The sequence below is a fragment of the Phocoena phocoena genome, chromosome 9, assembly GCF_963924675.1.
Source record: "Phocoena phocoena chromosome 9, mPhoPho1.1, whole genome shotgun sequence".
NCBI classification, from domain to species: domain Eukaryota; kingdom Metazoa; phylum Chordata; class Mammalia; order Artiodactyla; family Phocoenidae; genus Phocoena; species Phocoena phocoena.
This window is the reverse complement of record NC_089227.1, coordinates 98,606,384-98,625,960: the sequence shown is the minus strand read 5'-3', so window position 1 is coordinate 98,625,960 and position 19,577 is coordinate 98,606,384. Positions and strand designations below refer to the sequence as shown.

The following is a 19,577-nucleotide window of genomic DNA, read 5'->3' as shown; positions in this document are numbered from 1 at the left end:
ATAAGTACCCTGGGCACACGTCATCACCCTCATTATGCTATAGGACCCCATGTGTGAGGAATGAAGAGGATTCTTTAGTCTGTAAATTGGCTCTTCTGACAATGGGGCAATTTCGGCTTCTTTTCGGAGCTTCACAAAGCTTTGCAGGCAAATCCTGGCAAGAATTCACGATGACTAAGCTTCACGGAAGCTGATAAATCCTGTGTTCGGGGCTGGAATATATGTAAAGCAACCAAGCACACGGCGTTTCCACGATGAACTGTTACTAACTAGAAGTTAGGGTCGGGGAGGATCTGGGAGCCTTTACTACTGGACATTCAAACATCATAGCAAACTGTGTTGAATATAATAATAACCACTTTGTTAGTATTATTGCAGCTAAACGTTTGTACAGCTTGCTCCACGTCTGTGACTGTGCTGAGTGTTTTAAATCCATCGTCTTGCGTGGAATTCTGAGTTAGGTCTTACTATCTCCATGTCAGAGGTGGGGAAACTGAGGAATGAGATTAAGACACTTGCTGGGGAGAGGCAGTGATGGTATCGAACCCAGGGCTCCCCCCTCGTCCCCTTCCTGTCCTTGGCATCAGCAAAGTCACACGTTGCTTTGGAGATCCATCGGATGGTAGGTTTGGAGGTGTTTTAGAGATCACGCCCCACTTCATACCTTGTGGGTGAAAAAGCAAAGGCTTGGAGAGGTTACCCGAGTAGCCTGATGTCAGTCTGGGTAGCGTGAGGTGGGGGGACTTACAGGCTCCCCACCACTCAGGGTCCTGTGGACCCTGAATCTGCAGCCAGTTACTTTCGCAGCCAACAGCTGCATCCTTTTAGCGCTGTGAGTTCAAATAACAAGTCATATCACCTGCAGAAGTGGAGCTAAATCCACTGAGCTTTCTAAGCCTAAATGCACCAATAAAACCTGGAAGGCTATGGGATTATATGTACAAATACAGTGTCGGGAGATGAATCTCTGTATGGTTTTAGGTAATCTTTTGGTATCGGAACTTGGACAGTGGGGCTGCTAGGCAGCTGAGTCACAAAGGCAAAAGTGAGTAACTGATCTGATCAGATCATCCGACAGTCACGCTGCAGACACTGGTTAAGGTATCTCATCATTTCACCTAAGTACAGAAGGGTCAATAATGCCTATACTCCTTCCCTTCGACCTATTTACTTCTGGCCCTGAGCACAAATACGGTTGTACCTTTTGAGCCCTTGATGTGCTAAGAACTCTGCGCTCACACATTCCTTCGTTCCCTTAATCCTCCAACTACATCACCGGCGACGGTCTGCTATTAACTCCACTTTACAGGTGAGGAAACTGAGGCGTAAAGAAATAAAGCATCCCAGCCAAGACACTGCTTTAGACGTTACCTGAATCCAGGTGGTCTAAGTGCCAGGGGTCGGTGGCAGACGACATGGGTGCGAGGGTGAGCGGGGAGGCCCCGCAGTTGGACTCCACCAGCTCGCCCTGGGTGTGCACGCGAGCTGAGGCGTTTGTTTGCCTCAAGGCTGCCTTGAGAGGGGCGATCTGGTTGAATTGGACTCTGGAGAGGCACCCAGTGAATCCCGGGGTGTTGTACTTGTGAATCTCTTGGTCAATCTTCCCTGTTTCTAAAAGAAAAAGAGAAAAAGTAAAGATCGTATCCCACTTACCATATCACCGCTGTAATATACAACTCCCCTTTGAATGTTTGTCTTCAAATCTTCCTCTTACGTTTCAGTTTAAGATATTGTGCTCTTTTAGATGAAAAATTAATGACCTGATAAGGCTTTAGGGCTGGAGGCTTCATTTTATAATCAAATTTTTTTGGTGTGTGCGGTACGCGGGCCTCTCACTGCTGCGGCCCCTCCCGCCGCGGAGTACAGGCTCCTGACGCGCAGGCTCAGCGGCCATGGCTCACGGGCCCAGCCTCTCCGCGGCACTTGGGATCTTCCCGGACCGGGGCACGAACCCACATCCCCTGCACCAGCAGGCGGACTCCCAACCACTGCACCACCAGGGAAGCCCTGGACGCTTCACTTTAAAAGAGCCTTCTGTGTTGCTAGAGAACATGGTGAGGAGAGTAAGACTATACTTGGGAAAATGAAACACATGCCTAATCACCTTCCAGCTACGTGAGATACTGCCGACACTAACAACACTCGCTTGGTCCTGACTGACTTTTCTCCCCTTTTCTGATGCTTCAGTGACCCTCATATATATTGAACAGCCCTCCCAGCCCTCCTGGTAGATTATGGTTTCATTTGGTGCCTCTTATTTTCTTCTTTAGAATTCTTTATTTAAAAAAGAAAAGAGAAGAAAAGAAAAAGCGTTCCCATAGCCTATAGTGGGGCATTTCCTTTCTTTAGAATCCAATCCCCTGGGAATTCTGGGGTTTCCAGAATCTCAGCTAGCATCAGATGGGCATTTTGGAAGTCAGGAAACTTTCCCAACTCAGTCACAAACATACATATGCATTTAAGAATCACCACCCGCCCCAAACCTGTAGTCAGCATCTTGTTCCTAACTAACATTTAAATCAGTGGTGAGTCTGGGTGGAGGCATTCCCAAATCACTGTTTCGATTACTATAAACACACATTGTCATACCAGTCACATCAGCAAAAGCAAGTGTCTTCGTGACCGTAGCCCTGGGTTTTAGAATCTACCTGGCACAAACGACTGTTGGAGGAGTCCTAGACCCTCCTGATGCATGGCTCTCGCCAGTGTGGCTCCTGTACCAGCAGCAGCAGTGTCACCTGGGAAAGCGTTAGAAACGCATGGGGCGGGGCCCAGCAATCTGTGTGCTTCAAACCCTCCAGGTGGTCCCGACACCGCTAAGGTTTGAGAGCTACTGCTACAGGCAATGATGGTGCAGGGCTACAAACTCAGGGGCTGGGCAAATGGCACTCCAGAGAAGAGCACAGCACTTGTATTCTGGGTGGGAGATTATGTTAACATGACGGTGACCTTGTAAACACAAGGACGAGGTTGTGAAACATTTACCCTTCCACTTGAACTGTGAAAAACAAAGACTTTGGGAAACGGGGCTAGCTACTTCTTTGAAAAGTTGGATTTTACCACCTTTTACACCTGGGGAATGAATACAGGTGAAATAGCCTTGTATAAAAATTTACTCGCCATTAATTAAAGAATAGATCAGTGGAGAAGGGAGCTTTTAGGCCTTGGGGGCAGAAGAAGTGAATGCCCTGGTTATTCATCACATTAAAAAAAAATGTGTCATGACTGAGCTGTACTGGTTCCGTGTGAAGTTTGATTAACGGAGAGCTATGACAATGGGGATGATGAAGAATGGTAATCCCGGGGATTCTAATAGGGTCTTACTTAGACGAGTACATAAAGAAATTGTAATTGATGATTCTCCATATTTTTCTCCTGCAGTAAATTTCAGCCTGTGACTTTGAGCTAAAGCACATCCCATTTAGGATGGGGAGAATGGGAGGTAGGATGCACCTGCCACCAAGTACAAAAACCCTGCCGCCAGGATGTCTCCTGAGGCTTCCATGACGACCAGGAAGAGGCTCTGGTCCCACTGACACCTGCGCTGGCTTGTTCCCCTCTTCCTCCCTTGCCTTTTCCTCAATGACTGCAGGCTACTCAATGACTCATTCTTCGTCTCCTTGTCTAATATCAGAACCCCTTGTGCGTTCACCAGCTTGCCTTCCACGCACACACGTCCAGTATTTGGTTTCCATTCCCTCCCTCCAGTGATCTGCCTTCCCTCGAAACACCCTCAGACCAAGGAGACTCAGGATGACTGATCCCAGCATGGGGAGGCGGACCTCAGTTCTTTGCTGTCCGGAATTCCTCTCTGGCTTCACTGGCGGTAGAGGCACCAGAACAAATAGCCCCTTGGTGGCAGGAAGCTGGGGACACCTCAGCTCCATCAGCTGCCCGTAAAAGGAGAGTCCTTTTTAGCCTGTCTAGCTTTGGGGGAGGGCTCCACAAGGAAGCTTCTGGGGCTGGTGGCTACTGCCATCTCGTGGGACTTCAGGTCAGGTCAGTTCGATTCAATTCACTTCACCTCAGAAACTGGGTGCGTGCAGTAGTATTAGGAAGGTAGACAAATACAGGGGTTTACCCTGAGCAGCTCACAGCCTCGCTAGGAAACAAGCATACGAACAACCAACTAACGTGACTGAACACAAGCTGTCCAGTAACAAGAGTTAGTATTTGTTGAACCCTTAAAATGTGCTGGTTGTCTTAGACAAACTGGATATTTAATTCCTAGAACAACCCTCGGAGGCGCAAGCATTATCATCCCTCTGTAATATGTGAGGAAATGAGGCTTAAGACACGTCGGCTGTTGAGGCCAGGCAGACTGACCCCAGGCCTCCTAACCCCTACAATGTTCCTAGCTAAGAAACAAAACTTACGTTTGGTAAACTATTATTTTTTAAAAATTAATTAATCAGTTAATTTTGGCTGCACCAGGTCTTAGTTGAGGCATGTGGACTTCTTAGTTGCAGCATGCATGCGGGATCTAGTTCCCCAACCAGGGATTGAACCCAGGCCCCCTGCATTGGCAGCGCGGAGTCTTACCCACCGGACCGCCAGGGAAGTCCCCTGGTAAAATTATTAAAGTCTATGGTAAACCAGGGAAGTAGGTTTGCATGGGGTTCTGGAAAGCACTTCAGGAGGGGTAACACTACAACTAGGTTTTTTTTTTTTTTTTTTGGTAAGAACACTTAACCTAAGATTTACCCTCTTAACAAATGTTTACATAACAAACACAGTGTATTGTTAACTACAGACACTCTGGGACTTATTCTTCTTGCATAAGGGAAAGTTTGTACCTTTCACCCATGCCCCCCAATGCCCCTCCCCCCAGCCCCTAGAAACCATGATTCTACTCTCAGCTTCTATGAGTTTGACGATTTTAGGCGCGTGACATAAGTGGGATCGCGTAGTATTTATTCTTCTGTGTCTGGTTTATTTCACTTAGCGTAATGTCCTCCAAGTTCATCCATGTTGTAGCAAATGTCAGGATTTCCTTCTTTCTTAAGGCTGAATAATATTCCATTGTATGTGTATACTATATTTCTTTATCCATTCACCTGTCGATGGACATTTAGGCTGTTTCCATGTCTTGGCTGTTGTAAATAATGCTGCAGTGAACATGGGAGTGCAGATACCTCTTTGAGATCTTGATTTCAATTATTTGGTGTACGTACCCAGAAGTGGAGTTGCTGGATCACACGGCAGTTCTATTTTTAATAATTTTTTGAAAAACTTCCATACAGTTTTCCACAGTGGCTACACCATTCCACATTCCCACCAATTTCTCCACATCATCACCAAGGCTTGTTGGCTTTCGTAGAACTAGGTTTTGAGGATGAAAGGAAAGAGAACTCCAGGCTGAGTTTGTCATGAGGTTTTTGTGGGAGTCAGACGGGGTCAGAGCTCAAGGCCAGATTGGGAAGGGCCTTGAACACCATGTTAAGATGTCTGTATTTCAGTAGGAAACTTAAAGTGCTTAAATATAAGCTGCGGGGGATGACTGCGGGAACCGTATTGGAAAGCTAATTCTAGAGGAGCACAACAATTTGCTCTGAGCAGGCGACCTCATTGGCCCCTCAGGGCCCTGCAAGCTACCTGGGTGAAGAGAGGGAGGGATTCTTCTTTTTGCTGAAGGGCTGAGGCAGAGTTAAGCTGTGGATAAAGCGACGTGTTCATCACCAGCATCCTCTTGTCTTTTGCGCAGCCATTGTAGAATCTATAGAGAGTCCGTTTTGAGTTTGGTTCCTCTGCTAGAGATTTGGGTAGGAAACTTCTGACTCCAGCTGCATCTCATACGGTCCCTGACATAGTTTTCTAAACTTTAAGTCGGGCCGGCTTTCCAGTCACACCACAGAAAACGAACAGTTTCAAAGCTGTATTTATCTGAGGGCTCCCAATTTAATGTGGGGTCCCCCTTTCTTAAAGAGCTGTCCTCCCATGAGTGTTTCCCCCTGAAGTGACCCTCAAAGAGGGATTACAGACACAAGGCAGATGGCCAGAGTGGAGCCCCCAGGAAGGGGGTTCTGATGGGGACCACGGACCAGAGGAACGGCGGGAAGCAGGCGCTCTGAGGCTCCCGCCGTGGCGGGGGTCGCCGTGAGCGTTGGTGGAAATGTCCGCCAAGTGGGCAGCGGCTGGGGGCTGGGCTGCAAGGACTGCCCTGGGGGCTGAACTGCTGCACTTTTCCCTTCTTGTTCACTCAGCTCACGCTCTTCCTTACCCCAGTGTTTCGACTGCTGTTCCTTTCCTGAAAGGCGGCTAGGTCACAGAAACAAGGGTCCTGATGCCCAGGAGAGCAGACAGTTCCAAACCTGGACAGTGTTCCAGATCCAGCTGATGTGCCCCTAAAGACTCTTGGCTGAGACCCATTCCCTGGGGACCACAAATGCAATAGACACTCTGGTCTCTTCAGGGCCAGATGGTTCCAACTCTGGACCATGTGATAATAATAATATTACAAGCTTCCACGATAAACCAAAATTGGTACATGTGTGAGGTACTGTGTTTAGTACACTTTATGCAGTATTTCCCTGTTTCCTAACAACCCTCTGAGCTAAAAAGGATTATCCCCACTTCACAGATGGGAAAACTGAGGCTTAGAGGAGTTAATAACTGAATGAACATTTATGTTTCATAAAAAAAACAGAGAAGTCAAATGTTTTGTATTCTCAATTTCTCTCTGAAAAACAGACTATATTATGTTGCTTTTATATTCATTTGGATTTTTGGCATTTCTATTCAGGGACTCTTCATAAAAATGGCACAGTGAGGTTTCGTTTTGTTTTTAAAAAATTTAAATGTCTATCAGAGTCTGCTTTAAGACCATGTTTCATTAGTGACCGAGCCAATAATAAAGATTTTTAAAAATGCTGTGAACTGATGTCAAAGCTTTGCCAGCATCAGCTAAAGCACCAGCAAGTGCTGTAAACACTTGAGTGCAATAAAAATCTATACTTCTTAAGAACATCTAACAAATAACGGTAAAGCTATCAGTTTAGTGCATTTGAGCTCATTAAAAGTAAATTACGTTAATCTGTAAAGTTGATTGCACTGATCTCATCCTGAAACCTCATATTAAGATACGATTTACTGTAAGAAACTACGTTCTGTGTGGAGATGTCCTGGCTGAGGTGTAATCTGGGGAAAGCCTGCTCTAAAGCATGCAGATTTCAGAAACGCAGGGCAGTCACTTCTGAAATTAAATTCTCAAGCTGTCATTAGTACTTTAGTGTCTTACATTCATAGTGATATGGGTTATAGAAAATAGCCCACTTAAAATACTGATGCAATTCCGGGTGAAAGCTTAAAATGAAATGCTCATGACAATCCTTTTAAGGAGGATGCAGCAATGCATTAGCATGCTTTCCGGGCTCATTTTACTAAATCGCTGAATACCCAGTGACAGGCAGGGGTGTTGTGAGAAATGAAAAGAGAAAAGAGCACTTGAGCAAGGAACATGGGGAGAAGGAAGCCAGCCCGGTCGAGGACCCCATTGTGCCAGGGCCTTGTGGACACCCAGGAGCCTCTTCAGCGACCGGGCAGACACTAAGATGCTGACTCACGAAGACATTTCTCATTTCCCTTTGAGACTACTCAAACTCATCGATACAGTCTTCTTGTGTATCCCATAGGATCTATTCAGCAGCTGATTTTTATGTTTCATACTTCTTAGAATATTCTATCAATATTCCTTTCTTGGGGGAATGTGATATTATGAAATATGAAATTTCACCATAAACTTAACTTCTTACTATTTATGAAACAGAGCCAAGAGATCTTAGAATGTCAATGAGACCTGAGCTAAGACTTTCTGTGCCACCAGGGAAGCCCTGAGCTAAGACTTTTTATAAGGCTCTATTGCGTGCCCCTCACCGTGCCAGGGGCTGGGGGATTCAGCCTCTTAGAATTTGTAGGATCAGAATGGGATGGCAGACCTCACCTTTGCTCAGGAGAGACCACGGGCACAACTGGCCCAAAGCATCGCCCCTCCTCTGTTCCTGCCCTCAGCTCTCCGGTAGAGTATGTCCCACCAGTGGCACTGGAGGCGGCTGCAGGTTATTCACAGACTGGACATTAAATAACATCCAATCTCAGGGTGATGAAGTTATTTCCTTCTCAATTCTCTTTCAATCCTTCAAAGAAAGGGTCTCGGGTTGGGACTGGACTGTCTTTTCCACCACCTCAATACCTGCTATGTTCCCTTTTTAACAAAGAATGGACCTGGACTCTTCTGCAGGCATGAACTTCATATTATTTTCATAGAATATATGTTTTATCACTGCCTTATCATTACAGCAAGTGCTACTGGTATTTAATTTTATGGTCACATTACAAAATTTCCTCTGAACATAAACATTCTCCTTTTAGCATAGATTTATTTAAGTAAAAATGGTGAGTCCATCTAAAGAAAAGTATTAAGTAAATAACAGTAAAGGAGGTAACCAGAAATGGAAAATATGTAACTGAAGATGCAAAAAATTGTATCATCGGTCCTCAGATTACTCTTCTTTGGGGAATATTGTTGTGGAAGAACTTGGTCTGTCTCTGAACCCCTTGGTTTTCGGCCTTAGGGGCCTCTGTTCTATTCAGATGGAAATCCATCTTCCTCCCTAATAGCTGTGATTCTCCATCACTTTAGAACACAGGGCTGTCCAGCCCTTCAAAAGAAGAGCTCCGAATGGCTTCCTCCTAGGTCCTGCTCCCGGCTCTAACTACCTGGCCCAGGTGTGGTCATTTCCTCCCCATATGGGCCAGAAACCTGAACTTGTGCCTCTACTAGATTTGCAGTGTTGCTCGTTCAGTCCCTGTGTTCCACGGAGTGTCTACAGTAGCACCTGGCCGGTGAGTGCATGCTGCCTACCCCGAAAAATGTACATTACATGTCTGTCATGCAGAGCCTGCTTGTGAGGGCGGGGCCGAGCGCACTGGAAGTTTTAGGCACAGCGACGCTCACTGGGGGCAGAGTCTGTCAGCCTCATTTGGTAAAGAGCTGTGAAATGTGGCCTTGAAAGAGGAAGGGGAAGTAGCAGATTTAGATCCCATAGATCATTATATATTTACTTCCAGAAGTACTATTACCTGGAAATCTGTCCATCTCACTGAAAATGCACTCATCTTTGAAAATACTGTCAGTGGCTCTTAAACTCACACATCTATTAATGCTGAATATCCATTGCTACATAGACCTCGGGCCTCCGGCACAGAGCAGGGGTTATGTGGGACCTAACGAAAGGAGTAGGAGGTGGGTTTGAAATCACTGCCGGGCTGGAGATTTAAATACTTCTTGGAAAAGTAGACCGAAATGAGGTTGGTGAGTAGTCACCTGATGTAGACTCGAAAACATGACCAGGGTCCTGCTGGGCTGGCAACCATCCTAAGCTGCCACTCCCAGGGTTATTGCTGAGCATCTGAGCAGCTGATGTGGGTGAGGAGGGTGGCTACAAGCCTCCCATTTGGCCATAGTTGTGTGAACGGAGCCTGAATTTATTGTTCCCAGAATAAATAAATGGGAAGTAATCATAACCAAAAGAAACCAAAAAACAAACCCAAAAACAAAGAAAACAAACCCCCAACCCCCCAAAAAAGCCAAGAGCATTAATCTAAAATAGCAAAACAAAACCCAATAAACCTCATTCTCCTCAATTCTAACATGAGCAAATGATAAACACTAGGCAGGGCCCTGAAATGTTGGAATCTCGGTTCAACGTCAGCTCCCGCTCTTACAGGCAAAATGTTCTGATCGGTGACGTCTTGCTGACCAGCTGCCTTTCGGAAGATGAACAACTAGAATTAAATCCATATACACAGCTGATGTATAAATTACTCTGACATTTTATTAATCCCTGAAAGAAGGACATTAATGAAATTTCATTGTATCTATTATATGCTTTTCTCTTTTATGAAGGAAGGCGGGACTAAAATATGCAGGTGTAATTTAAATAGCTCTTGACCTGTGACATATGCTAACTCAATTACAAAGCGGCAAGCTGCTGGGAGAAGCAGAATCTTCTTGTCCTTCTACATTGTCTGCGCTGTGTTTTAATTTGTAAATCCTTCCCCAAGGACTGAGAAAACAAGATTGTATTTTTTTCTGAAACATCAATAAAAAGAGATGTCTTAAATGTGAAGATGCTAGCTTATTATACTGTTTTGCAAAAAGAAAGTATTACACTTTTATTTGTATAAACCGATCACAGTACCTGAGCTTTTGGGGATATATCTATATATCTATATATAGATATAGGTTAAAACTGTCATCCCCATTCCTAAAATCTAGTCTGAAAACTGCAAACTTATTAAGATTGCTGGATAATATACTATAGTTGTGATTTCTATACAAAGGGAAGGATATGATCCCTGTTAAAAAACAAAAGACCCAAGATGGAGTCATTTATGCTAAGCTCCAGGTCACCACACTGAGACTTAATCACAGTTTCGGCTCTCCCAGCAATGAAACCTTAAACCAGCCCATCAGGAACCACCTGATCAGCACTAGTGAGGTAATCTGTCTGACTGACCCCTGACATCCCCTCAAGGAAAGTAACTTTGAAATAACCAGCCTGTCTTTTTGCCAGTATAACTTCAGTGTTCCCATTCCTTTCTGCCTATCAAAAGACTCTCATTTTGAACAGATCCTTGGAGCTTCTTTTTATCTGCTAGATTGGATGTTGCCTGGTTCAAATCAATTTTTGCTCCAAAAAAACTCTTAAAATTTTTAATATGCCTCAGTTTATCTTTTAAGATCCCTTAGCTGTTTCCAAAACAACAGACATTTGGCACCATAAAGAGTTCACACAACTGAAATATGGATTTCCCTCTTTTCCCTGAATGTTTCAAGTTGTCAGACACGAGACAGAAAGCCTGGCTCCCCTCTTCTGCAGCCTCAGGTGCCCTGCTTACTCGCATGATTTTTCAGGGCGAAGACTACCAGGGTCTGCTGAAAGCGGCAAGACCTTTCAGAAAAACGGATGTAGCCATCAGTCAAACCGCAGAGCTGGGTGCTGTGATTTACTTCATTAGAAATGCAGGTTGGATTTTACCTCTCAGAGTCTTAGTAAGTATAAGCTACGTGCCCCACCTGTTTGCTATTGAAGAACAGAACACACATGTATGGTCTGAATGTCTCATGAGCTGCAAGTGACAAACCTGATTCTTACACACTGGGTTTTATTCCACTTTTCCTTTTGCATTTTAACTTGTAAGCAGCAGAAATAGAATCCTGTGTACAAAATGACCAAATTGTATGCCCTGCTTTTGCTAAAACTTTTTTTTTATTATTTATTTTTAAGGCTTTGGAAAGCCCTACTGAACTGTAACCAATACTATAAGGATACTGAGATTGAGCTCTTAAGTTTCTTCCTTAATTCTTCTCCCAATCATTGAAGAGTATTCAGCTAAGACCAGCCCATGGTCAGTTGAAGCTAACTCCCTGGGAAGCAGGGGAATTTGGGGCGATGAGAAAAGGAGGAGAGAAGGGTGCTGACCTCATACACGTCACGAGCAGCATAAAGAAGTACAGGCTAGGAAAAGCATAGGAATATTTTGAAAAACAAAATCTGTAATTTCCAAATAATGTCAAATTGAATGATTCAGTAAAACAAAAAGTGGTCTCCTCCCTTAGTTCTCACCTGTATTGTAATTCTTACCCCAGAAGGCCACTAAAACTATCTTACCGAAGAAAAAAAAATCCTTCAAGGATTAAGATTGCGGGACAGCATAAACGGGAAAGCATTACGAAACAGACCCTGGGGCGGGGGCGGAACGCACTGAAGTTCCCAGGACAAGGAAAGTGCACTGGCGGGGGTGTCCCCTGGATTCGCTCACCACGTTGTATAATTAACGTAAGAATTCACATCTTGGGGCCCTGACTTATGAAATGCTGTCCAGAAGACAGAGCCTGAAGGCTTTGAGGCTGAAGCCCAAACTAGACTGGACCAGCACACGAATCTGAACACTCCAACTGAAACCACCCTGGACGCCACGGTGTCCAGACCTGGCTGCCTGGAGCCCAGGTGTGGCCTGGCGGGCGTGGGCATATCCAAGTGCGTTTCTCCCTCAGCACCTTTTTCTCTCCTGTTCCTCTAAACCCAACTCCCCTATTGTCAGCTTGGAGTAACAGCCTACTAGGTTGGGGAACAAGGGCAGAGGGATCTCATGACATTTTCATGGTCAAGGCAGATCTGCGTGGGCGCATGACAGTAAGAGTAGTATTTTAAAGGCAGATTTACGACAAGATGAACTGTGGGTAGAATCTGATCAATGGTGGATGTTAGCTTCAGGGGAGAATTTTAGGGGTAGGATTCCAGGCTAACATTTTATTACTATGGCAATTTGGATAAGGACATCCATGGCACACTGACTAATGTGTCACATGGCGTTTAGTGGAAAGGCATATCTCTACATGAAATGACAGGATCATGAACCAAAGGGACCCTGAGGGGCTGAAATGATTGCCTGGATCCAACCAGAGAAGTGTAGCAGAAACAAGTACTTAATTTCTAGAGCTGGAAATACCGCCCTCCCCCCATCACCTTCAATGTCAAGTTGGACAGGACACACCTGATGGCAGCACACACCCTCCCCCCTCCCTCCCCCACCCCAGCCCAAACAGGACGAGGGTATTTTCATTATAAGCGGTCTAGGAGTTAGGAGTGAGGTGGGGTCGAGTCAGGGAAACGATGGAGTGTAGATTCTAGTCTAGGAGGTGGTCTCTGACACTGTCCCTGCAGTGGTCAGAGTAAAGCCCAGAGGGTGGTGAGTTCAGGGCAGATCACTCTGAACCAGGCGGCAATAAGCCAGGGTGTGTACAGCGAGGCCACCACTCTTGAAAACACATTCTATGACAGACGAAGGGACTGCAGGTGTTACTACCCGGCTTTCAGATAATACATTGTAACTGATCAGATACTACAGGGTACCTGAAGACTTAGCCCGTGTGAATTGTCAGGTACTCCCCATGGCTCTAGTCTAAACTATTCAAAGTACAGGAGGTAAGAGAGGCCAGAGCTGATATGAGGAAGGTGCTGAGCCCGCATCTGTCCCTAATTTACCTAAATCAAATGACTTCAGTGACTCAGGTCGGGTTTAGCCGTCTGCTGATTTTCCCCTCTTCCTTTGAACAAAGGACAAGGGCCTCCTTCTGCAGTGTCTGTTCAGGGGCCTTCGTTTCAGCTCCGACGGTGAGAGCTGCATGTGCTTTGCCCAGCTGGGCACCTCCTCCTGTCCTGTTATTATCTCTTCTCTCCCAGCTGCCTGTACATGTGATGGCGCTTCTGTCTCCACTTCAGAAGGTGCAAATTACAGCGGCTGCAGCACCCTGAAGAAGATGCATTTTCCCAGAACTGGTAGTCATTTTCTCTCAGAATCACGCTGCGGGCTTTGTTTCAGAGACGACTGGGGCTTAAAATATTTTATGGGGCAATTGCATTAATCTCTCTTCTGAAATATGTTATTGTGTGTCCTGGGTATCTTGGGAAAATGAACCTGCCTGGAAGAGCTGTTTTTCTAGATAACTGAGGATCTAACTCTTTTGGCATGAGCACACTGCTGTGTTTCTAACGGAATACGTGTCTAGAAGGCTTTCTTAACCCCAGGAGACTGACAGCAGGGCCACAGCTTTCATAGGCCCTAGGCACTTTTGCCTTCAAGGGCCTTTTCCTCCATAACAAAAAATAAATAAATCAAACCAGTATTGTAGGACCATGTTGATATAAAGATGAATATATTAATATAATATATTTAACCATTTTCTTCCTCCTAAAAGTTCATTTTTTCCTTCTGATTTTTTAAAAGAAATTCAAATATTTTCATGAGTCCCTGAAAAGTACTGTGGCCCCAGGAACTGTGACTACTGGGCCGAATGGGTATATCAGCCTCTGCAGAATACATTTGGTGACTTTTCTTGGTGGCTGGGAACACTGTTTTATCGTGTCATGGAGACAGCTGGTAGGTACCCTGGATTGTGCATTTTTGAATAAAGGTCTGAAGCTACCTTTCTTTTTGGTCATTGGCCTCTGTCTTATAAAGGTGGAGTAAGAACCTTTATACTGCACTCTATAGCATGGCTGCCTTCCTGCAGGAGTAACTAGAAATCACAAACCATTTGATGCTTGCTCCCTTCGGAAAATCATCTTTATCTCCACAAGCATTTTTTTTTTTTTTTTTTTTTTTTGCGGTTCGCGGGCCTCTCGCTGTTGTGGCCTCTCCCGTTGCGGAGCACAGGCTCCGGACGCGCAGGCTCAGCGGCCACGGCTCACGGGCCCAGCTGCTCCGCGGCATGTGGGATCTTCCCAGACCGGGGACCAAACCCGTGTCCCCTGCATCGGCAGGCGGACTCTCAACCACTGCGCCACCAGGGAAGCCCTCCACAAGCATTTTAAAAATCGTGAACTATTTAAAAAAATAAAAGACTCATTTTCTTCAAAAGATGACATTTCTTTAGCCATGATGCTATCTATTGTTTATATAACTTTTCAATGTTTGGTCTTGGGCAAGATTCCATGGAAAAATGATGCATTTAATTTTACAGCAAGATTGAGGTGAAAGTCTTATACAGATCAACTTCCTCATGGAACCTTCATTCATTCACTCGTACAGGATTTATTGCGTGGCGACTATAGGCTAGGTGCTAGGGATTCAGTACTGAAAAAGAGTTTCTGCCTTTAAGGACTATAATTGCATATAACATTGTGTATTCTGACAATATGCGGGACAGTAATATTATTTGTTGTGTGAATTAACGGCTGAATGAATAAGTGAAGATAAAAGGGATACTTTTTAGGGTGAGCTCAGAAACCAGGTCAGCAATAAGCAAGATATCATTCTTTCCTTAAGGAAAGCCCAGCGCTCCCAAATACTTCACTAATTAAAGCAGGGAAAGGGATGGAATGAGAGGGGGAGACATTATTTTAGATAGGACAGTCAGGGGAGGCCACCGCTGAGATTATATTTGGGTTGTGAATCAATTTAAGGGAAGCTATGGACTTATCTTGGGGAAAAGCACTCCGGGCAGAAGGAACAGTAACTACAAAGGCCCTGAGGAAACACATGCACGTGTGTCCTGGCTTCCCCTTAAAGGCTGAAACGAGGGGCTGGCGTGAGGGTGGATCCTGCTGGCCCAGGTATAGACTGGCTGTCAGGCTTCCTGTGAGAGCTTTGCATCAATGTGGCACGTGAGCTCTGCGGAGTCCTGGTGAGCACACACGTGTCTGTTGGACGGGTCGACGCAGCACTGTGGCCCCGCGGCCTGCACACAGCCAGACGCCAGAAGGACAAGTGGGCCAACAGAGGCCTGGGGCTGGGCGTGGGCACCTTAGGATTGGAGGGAAGCGGTGTGACCTTTAGTAACCTGCGACATGACAGCCCCAAACCTCAGCACCTCTGCAGACACAAGTGTGGGGATCACATCAGATCCAGAGCCACCAGGGCAAAGACCTGTAAGGATGCTGTTGTGGGTTGTGTCTCCTAAAAATTTATGTTGAAATTCCAACACCTGTACCTGTGAGTGTGACCTTATTTGGACAGGGTCTTTGCAGATGTTGTCAAGTTAAGATGAGGCTATACTGGATTAGGGTGGGCCCTACTCCAATGACTGGTGTCCTTATAAGAAGAAGACACACACACACACAAACACACACGGAGAAGGCCATGTGGAGACAAAGGCAGAGATTGAAGTTGTGTTGCCACAAGCCAAGGAACACAAGCCAAGGAACAAGAACACTGATGGTTGAGAACAGATTCCCCCACTGAATTCTCAAGGACCCAGCCCTGCCAGCACCTTGATTTCAGACTCCTGGACTCCAGAACCGTGACAGAACCCATTTCTGTTGTTTTAGGCCACCTCATTGGTGGTACTTTGTTACAGCAACCCTAGAAAACTAAGACAACCCTGAAGACCATGTATAACCCCAGGTCCCTTGCATCCTGCAAAGGAGATAGGAAGCAGAGGGATAAAGCATTTGCCCTAAAGACCAAGTTAACCTAAAAGCAACACTTTAAAAATGAGAGTTAACTTTAAATGCAAGCTTAAATCTCTCCCCAGCCCAAACCAAGAAGACAGAAATGAGTGCCCAGAACAAGGTGAGGCCATTACAGAAAATATAAACGACGACAATGCATGTTTTTGCTCACCTGAATTGTGTTAATAAAATTGTCAGCCTTTTAAAAACTAATAAAAATATTTTGCCCATGAATATTGGAACAGAGACAGGGACGAGTCTGGTCTTCCTTGGGGTCCTTCCTACACATCCATGTCCGTAGCACGCAGCCCTATATGCTTTAATTGACTCAAAATCTTTAAAGTGCTATTTCTTCCGAGTTGAGAAATCTTACAAAGAAGTGGATCCATTCATTTTAGGGGTTTGTCGCTATTCCTCCTGGTCTGTTGGGATCTCTGCTTCCATCTCAAGGTTGGCGTGCTTTCGGCCGTGGGTGGGACTGTTCTCTGAACTCTGGGTTTGGAGAAGCAGTTTCTTTCATTGCTTCGGGCCTGTTCTCTTCACCACCCAGGTGCTTGGTAGCCTCTGAGTTCCTTCTTCTCCCCCGCCTCCTCCTGCATCCAACTTTTCTCTATACCTTATGGAGAGTCTGCAGGCCCAGAACGCTTCATTGGAGCTGAAGAAAATGACCTCGGTCCAGATGAGGCCTGAAATCCATGTGTTTATTTCCGAGCAGTTGGCCAGGAGTTGTTGCTTGTTATTCTGTCTTCCCTGCATTATTACTTAGCTTATCCTGACGCTTCAAATTAAATGAACTCGTTCCCCCATAGTCCTGCCAGCCCAAGGCTGCCGAACTGCAGGACTTGCCAGTGCTTTAAAGGAGTCCTAAGAATCTCCTAGAAGCTACCAAAACACAGGTCACCATTTCTAAAGATTCCCTTCGCTAAGAAATGTTATTGCATTGTTCACGTCTGGAGAGAAGTCCTCAATGAAGGATCAAACCACAAGTCATTTAAAGTAATGGCAAATTGGGACTTCCCTGGTGGTCTAGCGATTAAGACTCCACGCTCCCAATGCAGGGGGCCCGAGTTTGATCCCTGGTCAGGGAACTAGATCCCACATGCTGCAACTAAAAAAAGATCCTGCATTCCAGAACTAAGATCCAGTGCAGCTAAATAAATATTTTTAAAAATAAATAAATAAAGACAACTTAGCTGGTGGACTTCAAGAACATTCCTCTCTTTACCTTGCTCTCTGTTAAAATTCATAACAGCAAAAAAGGACAAGAGACAACAAAAAATATCCCTGAGAGTTGAACACACCAAAACTGTCCTAGAGAATGAGTTTTCTGAAGGGCTTTACAAAAGAAAAGACAAACTTTCCTCAAAGGAAACTTTCAGAGGATGACTTAAATATGCCATCTCTCTAGCAAGTTACCTGCCTGCACCTTTAGACCACAGGACCTACAGGAGGACGGCACCCATACGAGAATGGATGTTGAGATGCTGTATGCAAGTCACTTGGTATTACAGCAGAATTTCCAGATCTTCCTACAGAAAGACAAAACGCTTTCTTCAAACTTGGTAGAACGTGCATCTAAATTGACACTTCTCCTTATTCATATTTAAGAAGGAAGGCTTTGCCTCTGTTGCAACTGTAGCAACGACCCAGAGCTGAGAAGCCCTCACATTTTCTCCTCTTTCCGCATCAGAGGGCTAACACAGGGAAACCACAGTAATAATAACAGCTGACATCCTGAGCCTGTATTTTATGCAAGGCCCTATGCTGAGCAATTTCCATGCGGTAGGTTCTTTAATTCTTGTAGCTTCTCTGTGAAATAGAGCTATTACTATTTTCCTTCTCATTTTACAGAGGAAACAGGCCTGGAGAAGTCAAATATCTTAACCCTTCTGTTACTCCGATCTTAACAGCTTTTCTCTAATGCACTCCTGATCTTGTGCTTGAAAGGACCGTACCTGAATGCTGACTAACAGACTTATAGTATAAAGGAGGCCTGTTCTAGTTCCAGAGAGTTACACGAAAGTAGAGTCCCTAACTGTGGTTCTACAGGTGTTGCCGCTCTCCCGCCTGGACAAGCCAGTAACTGCATGAGACCTCCGGACTCCTGGCTTCACAGGTCATGAGCGAATGAGACGTGTTTTTCCTATTTATACATCTTCCTTCTTGTCTGAATATTTGTTTTGAATTTTCTGTATACAAACATTTGCATGCTGACCATAAAGTAATCGTTTTGATTCCATATACAACACTTAATCATACTTCCTCCTTGGACATACAAACGTTTAGTTGAAACCAGGCATATTTACTAATACTTCTTGCTAAAGGGCCCTGCGTTGGCGCCGTGAGACAGAGAGAAATAGGCACACCACAATCCCCTGCAGAGATCTCACTGTCAAGAATAAACATTAGCCAAGGCCAAACGAGATAAAGGCCGTGCTGTACATTCAGATCCTACAGATCTAGACTGGGGTAAAAAGGGTTGAGGGAAGCCCACAGGAAGGGAGAGCTGAAAAGATCACTGAACCACAGTAGTTTGAAAAGAAAAGGAGGATGGGAGAGAGGGGGTGGGCATATCCCCAACAAGGAAACCAACGGGGCACGCTTGGGAATGGGCGGTGCCACAGAGGGGTGCTGGATAAAGCCGGAAAGCTCTCCTGGGGTGGGCGGTGGGTAGGTCTTCACATTTCAAATCAGTTTCTACTTGACTGGGTAAGCATCAAGCATCTCTGTAGGATTATTATTTTTTTAATTGTGTTAAGACACATAAAATTTACAAGCACGGAGAAAAATGTAATCAGGGTTGTGTGTAAGTCTGGTCTAATTGGCATTGGTGGACGGGACAGACTGGAGAAGACACAGGAAGTGGGGAGTGGAGGAGGAGACCGTCACAGCCATCTTAGGGGAGGGGTGGGGAGGGTCTGACAATAAAGACAGCGGAGCAGACACACGAGAGGCTTCGTTTATAAACGAACACACTTCTATAACCCTGCTTTTCATCTGCTATGGTTTGGCAAATAGGAAGAAATGCTGATAAATGTCAGGAAAATACAAAGACAGGAGAGTTAGTATAATACAGGATACTGCTTGTTAAATAGGCAAAAACACCGGCGTTTTCTCCAGGGGGCTCTATCGTTTGACGGCTCACCTCTTGGGTCTTGGTTAAAATGGAATTCAGTCAAAAGGCATCCAACACTCAGGAGCCAGAACTTTCCGTCTGTATTATTCATTCTGATGACAAACCCCCGGTGACTGTTACCATCTGTGAGTTCATGAGCTGCAGAAAGCCTGGTCACACCAGATGCACATGACATATTTTTACATGATATAATTCTCTTAACTTCCAGTCCTTTATCGCTGATTTTATAAGAGTGAGTGAATGGAAAGGTCATGTACCAAGTGAAATGGAAAAAAGTGCAAATTGAAAAAAATGGATGCTGTGGGGTTTTTTCTTTTAAATTGGAGTATAGTTGATTTACAATGTTGTGTTAGTTTCAGGTGTACAGCAAAGTGAATCCACTCATTTTTTTAGATTCTTTTCCCATATAGGCCATTACAGAGTATTGAGTAGAGTTCCCTGTGCTATACAGCAGGTCCTTATTAGTTATCTATTTTACATATAGT

General features: G+C 45.0%; 1 protein-coding gene across 1 annotated transcript in view; it reads right to left on the bottom strand.

Annotated features, from left to right (window-relative positions):
• CNTNAP2 (contactin associated protein 2) overlaps positions 1 to 19,577 on the bottom strand; it is a 2,069,520-nt gene that overhangs the window by 33,379 nt on the left and 2,016,564 nt on the right. The window contains exon 22 of the mRNA XM_065883648.1: positions 1,372 to 1,611. Coding sequence (XP_065739720.1) covers positions 1,372 to 1,611 — 240 coding nt within the window. The remainder of the gene's footprint in view (positions 1 to 1,371; positions 1,612 to 19,577) is intronic.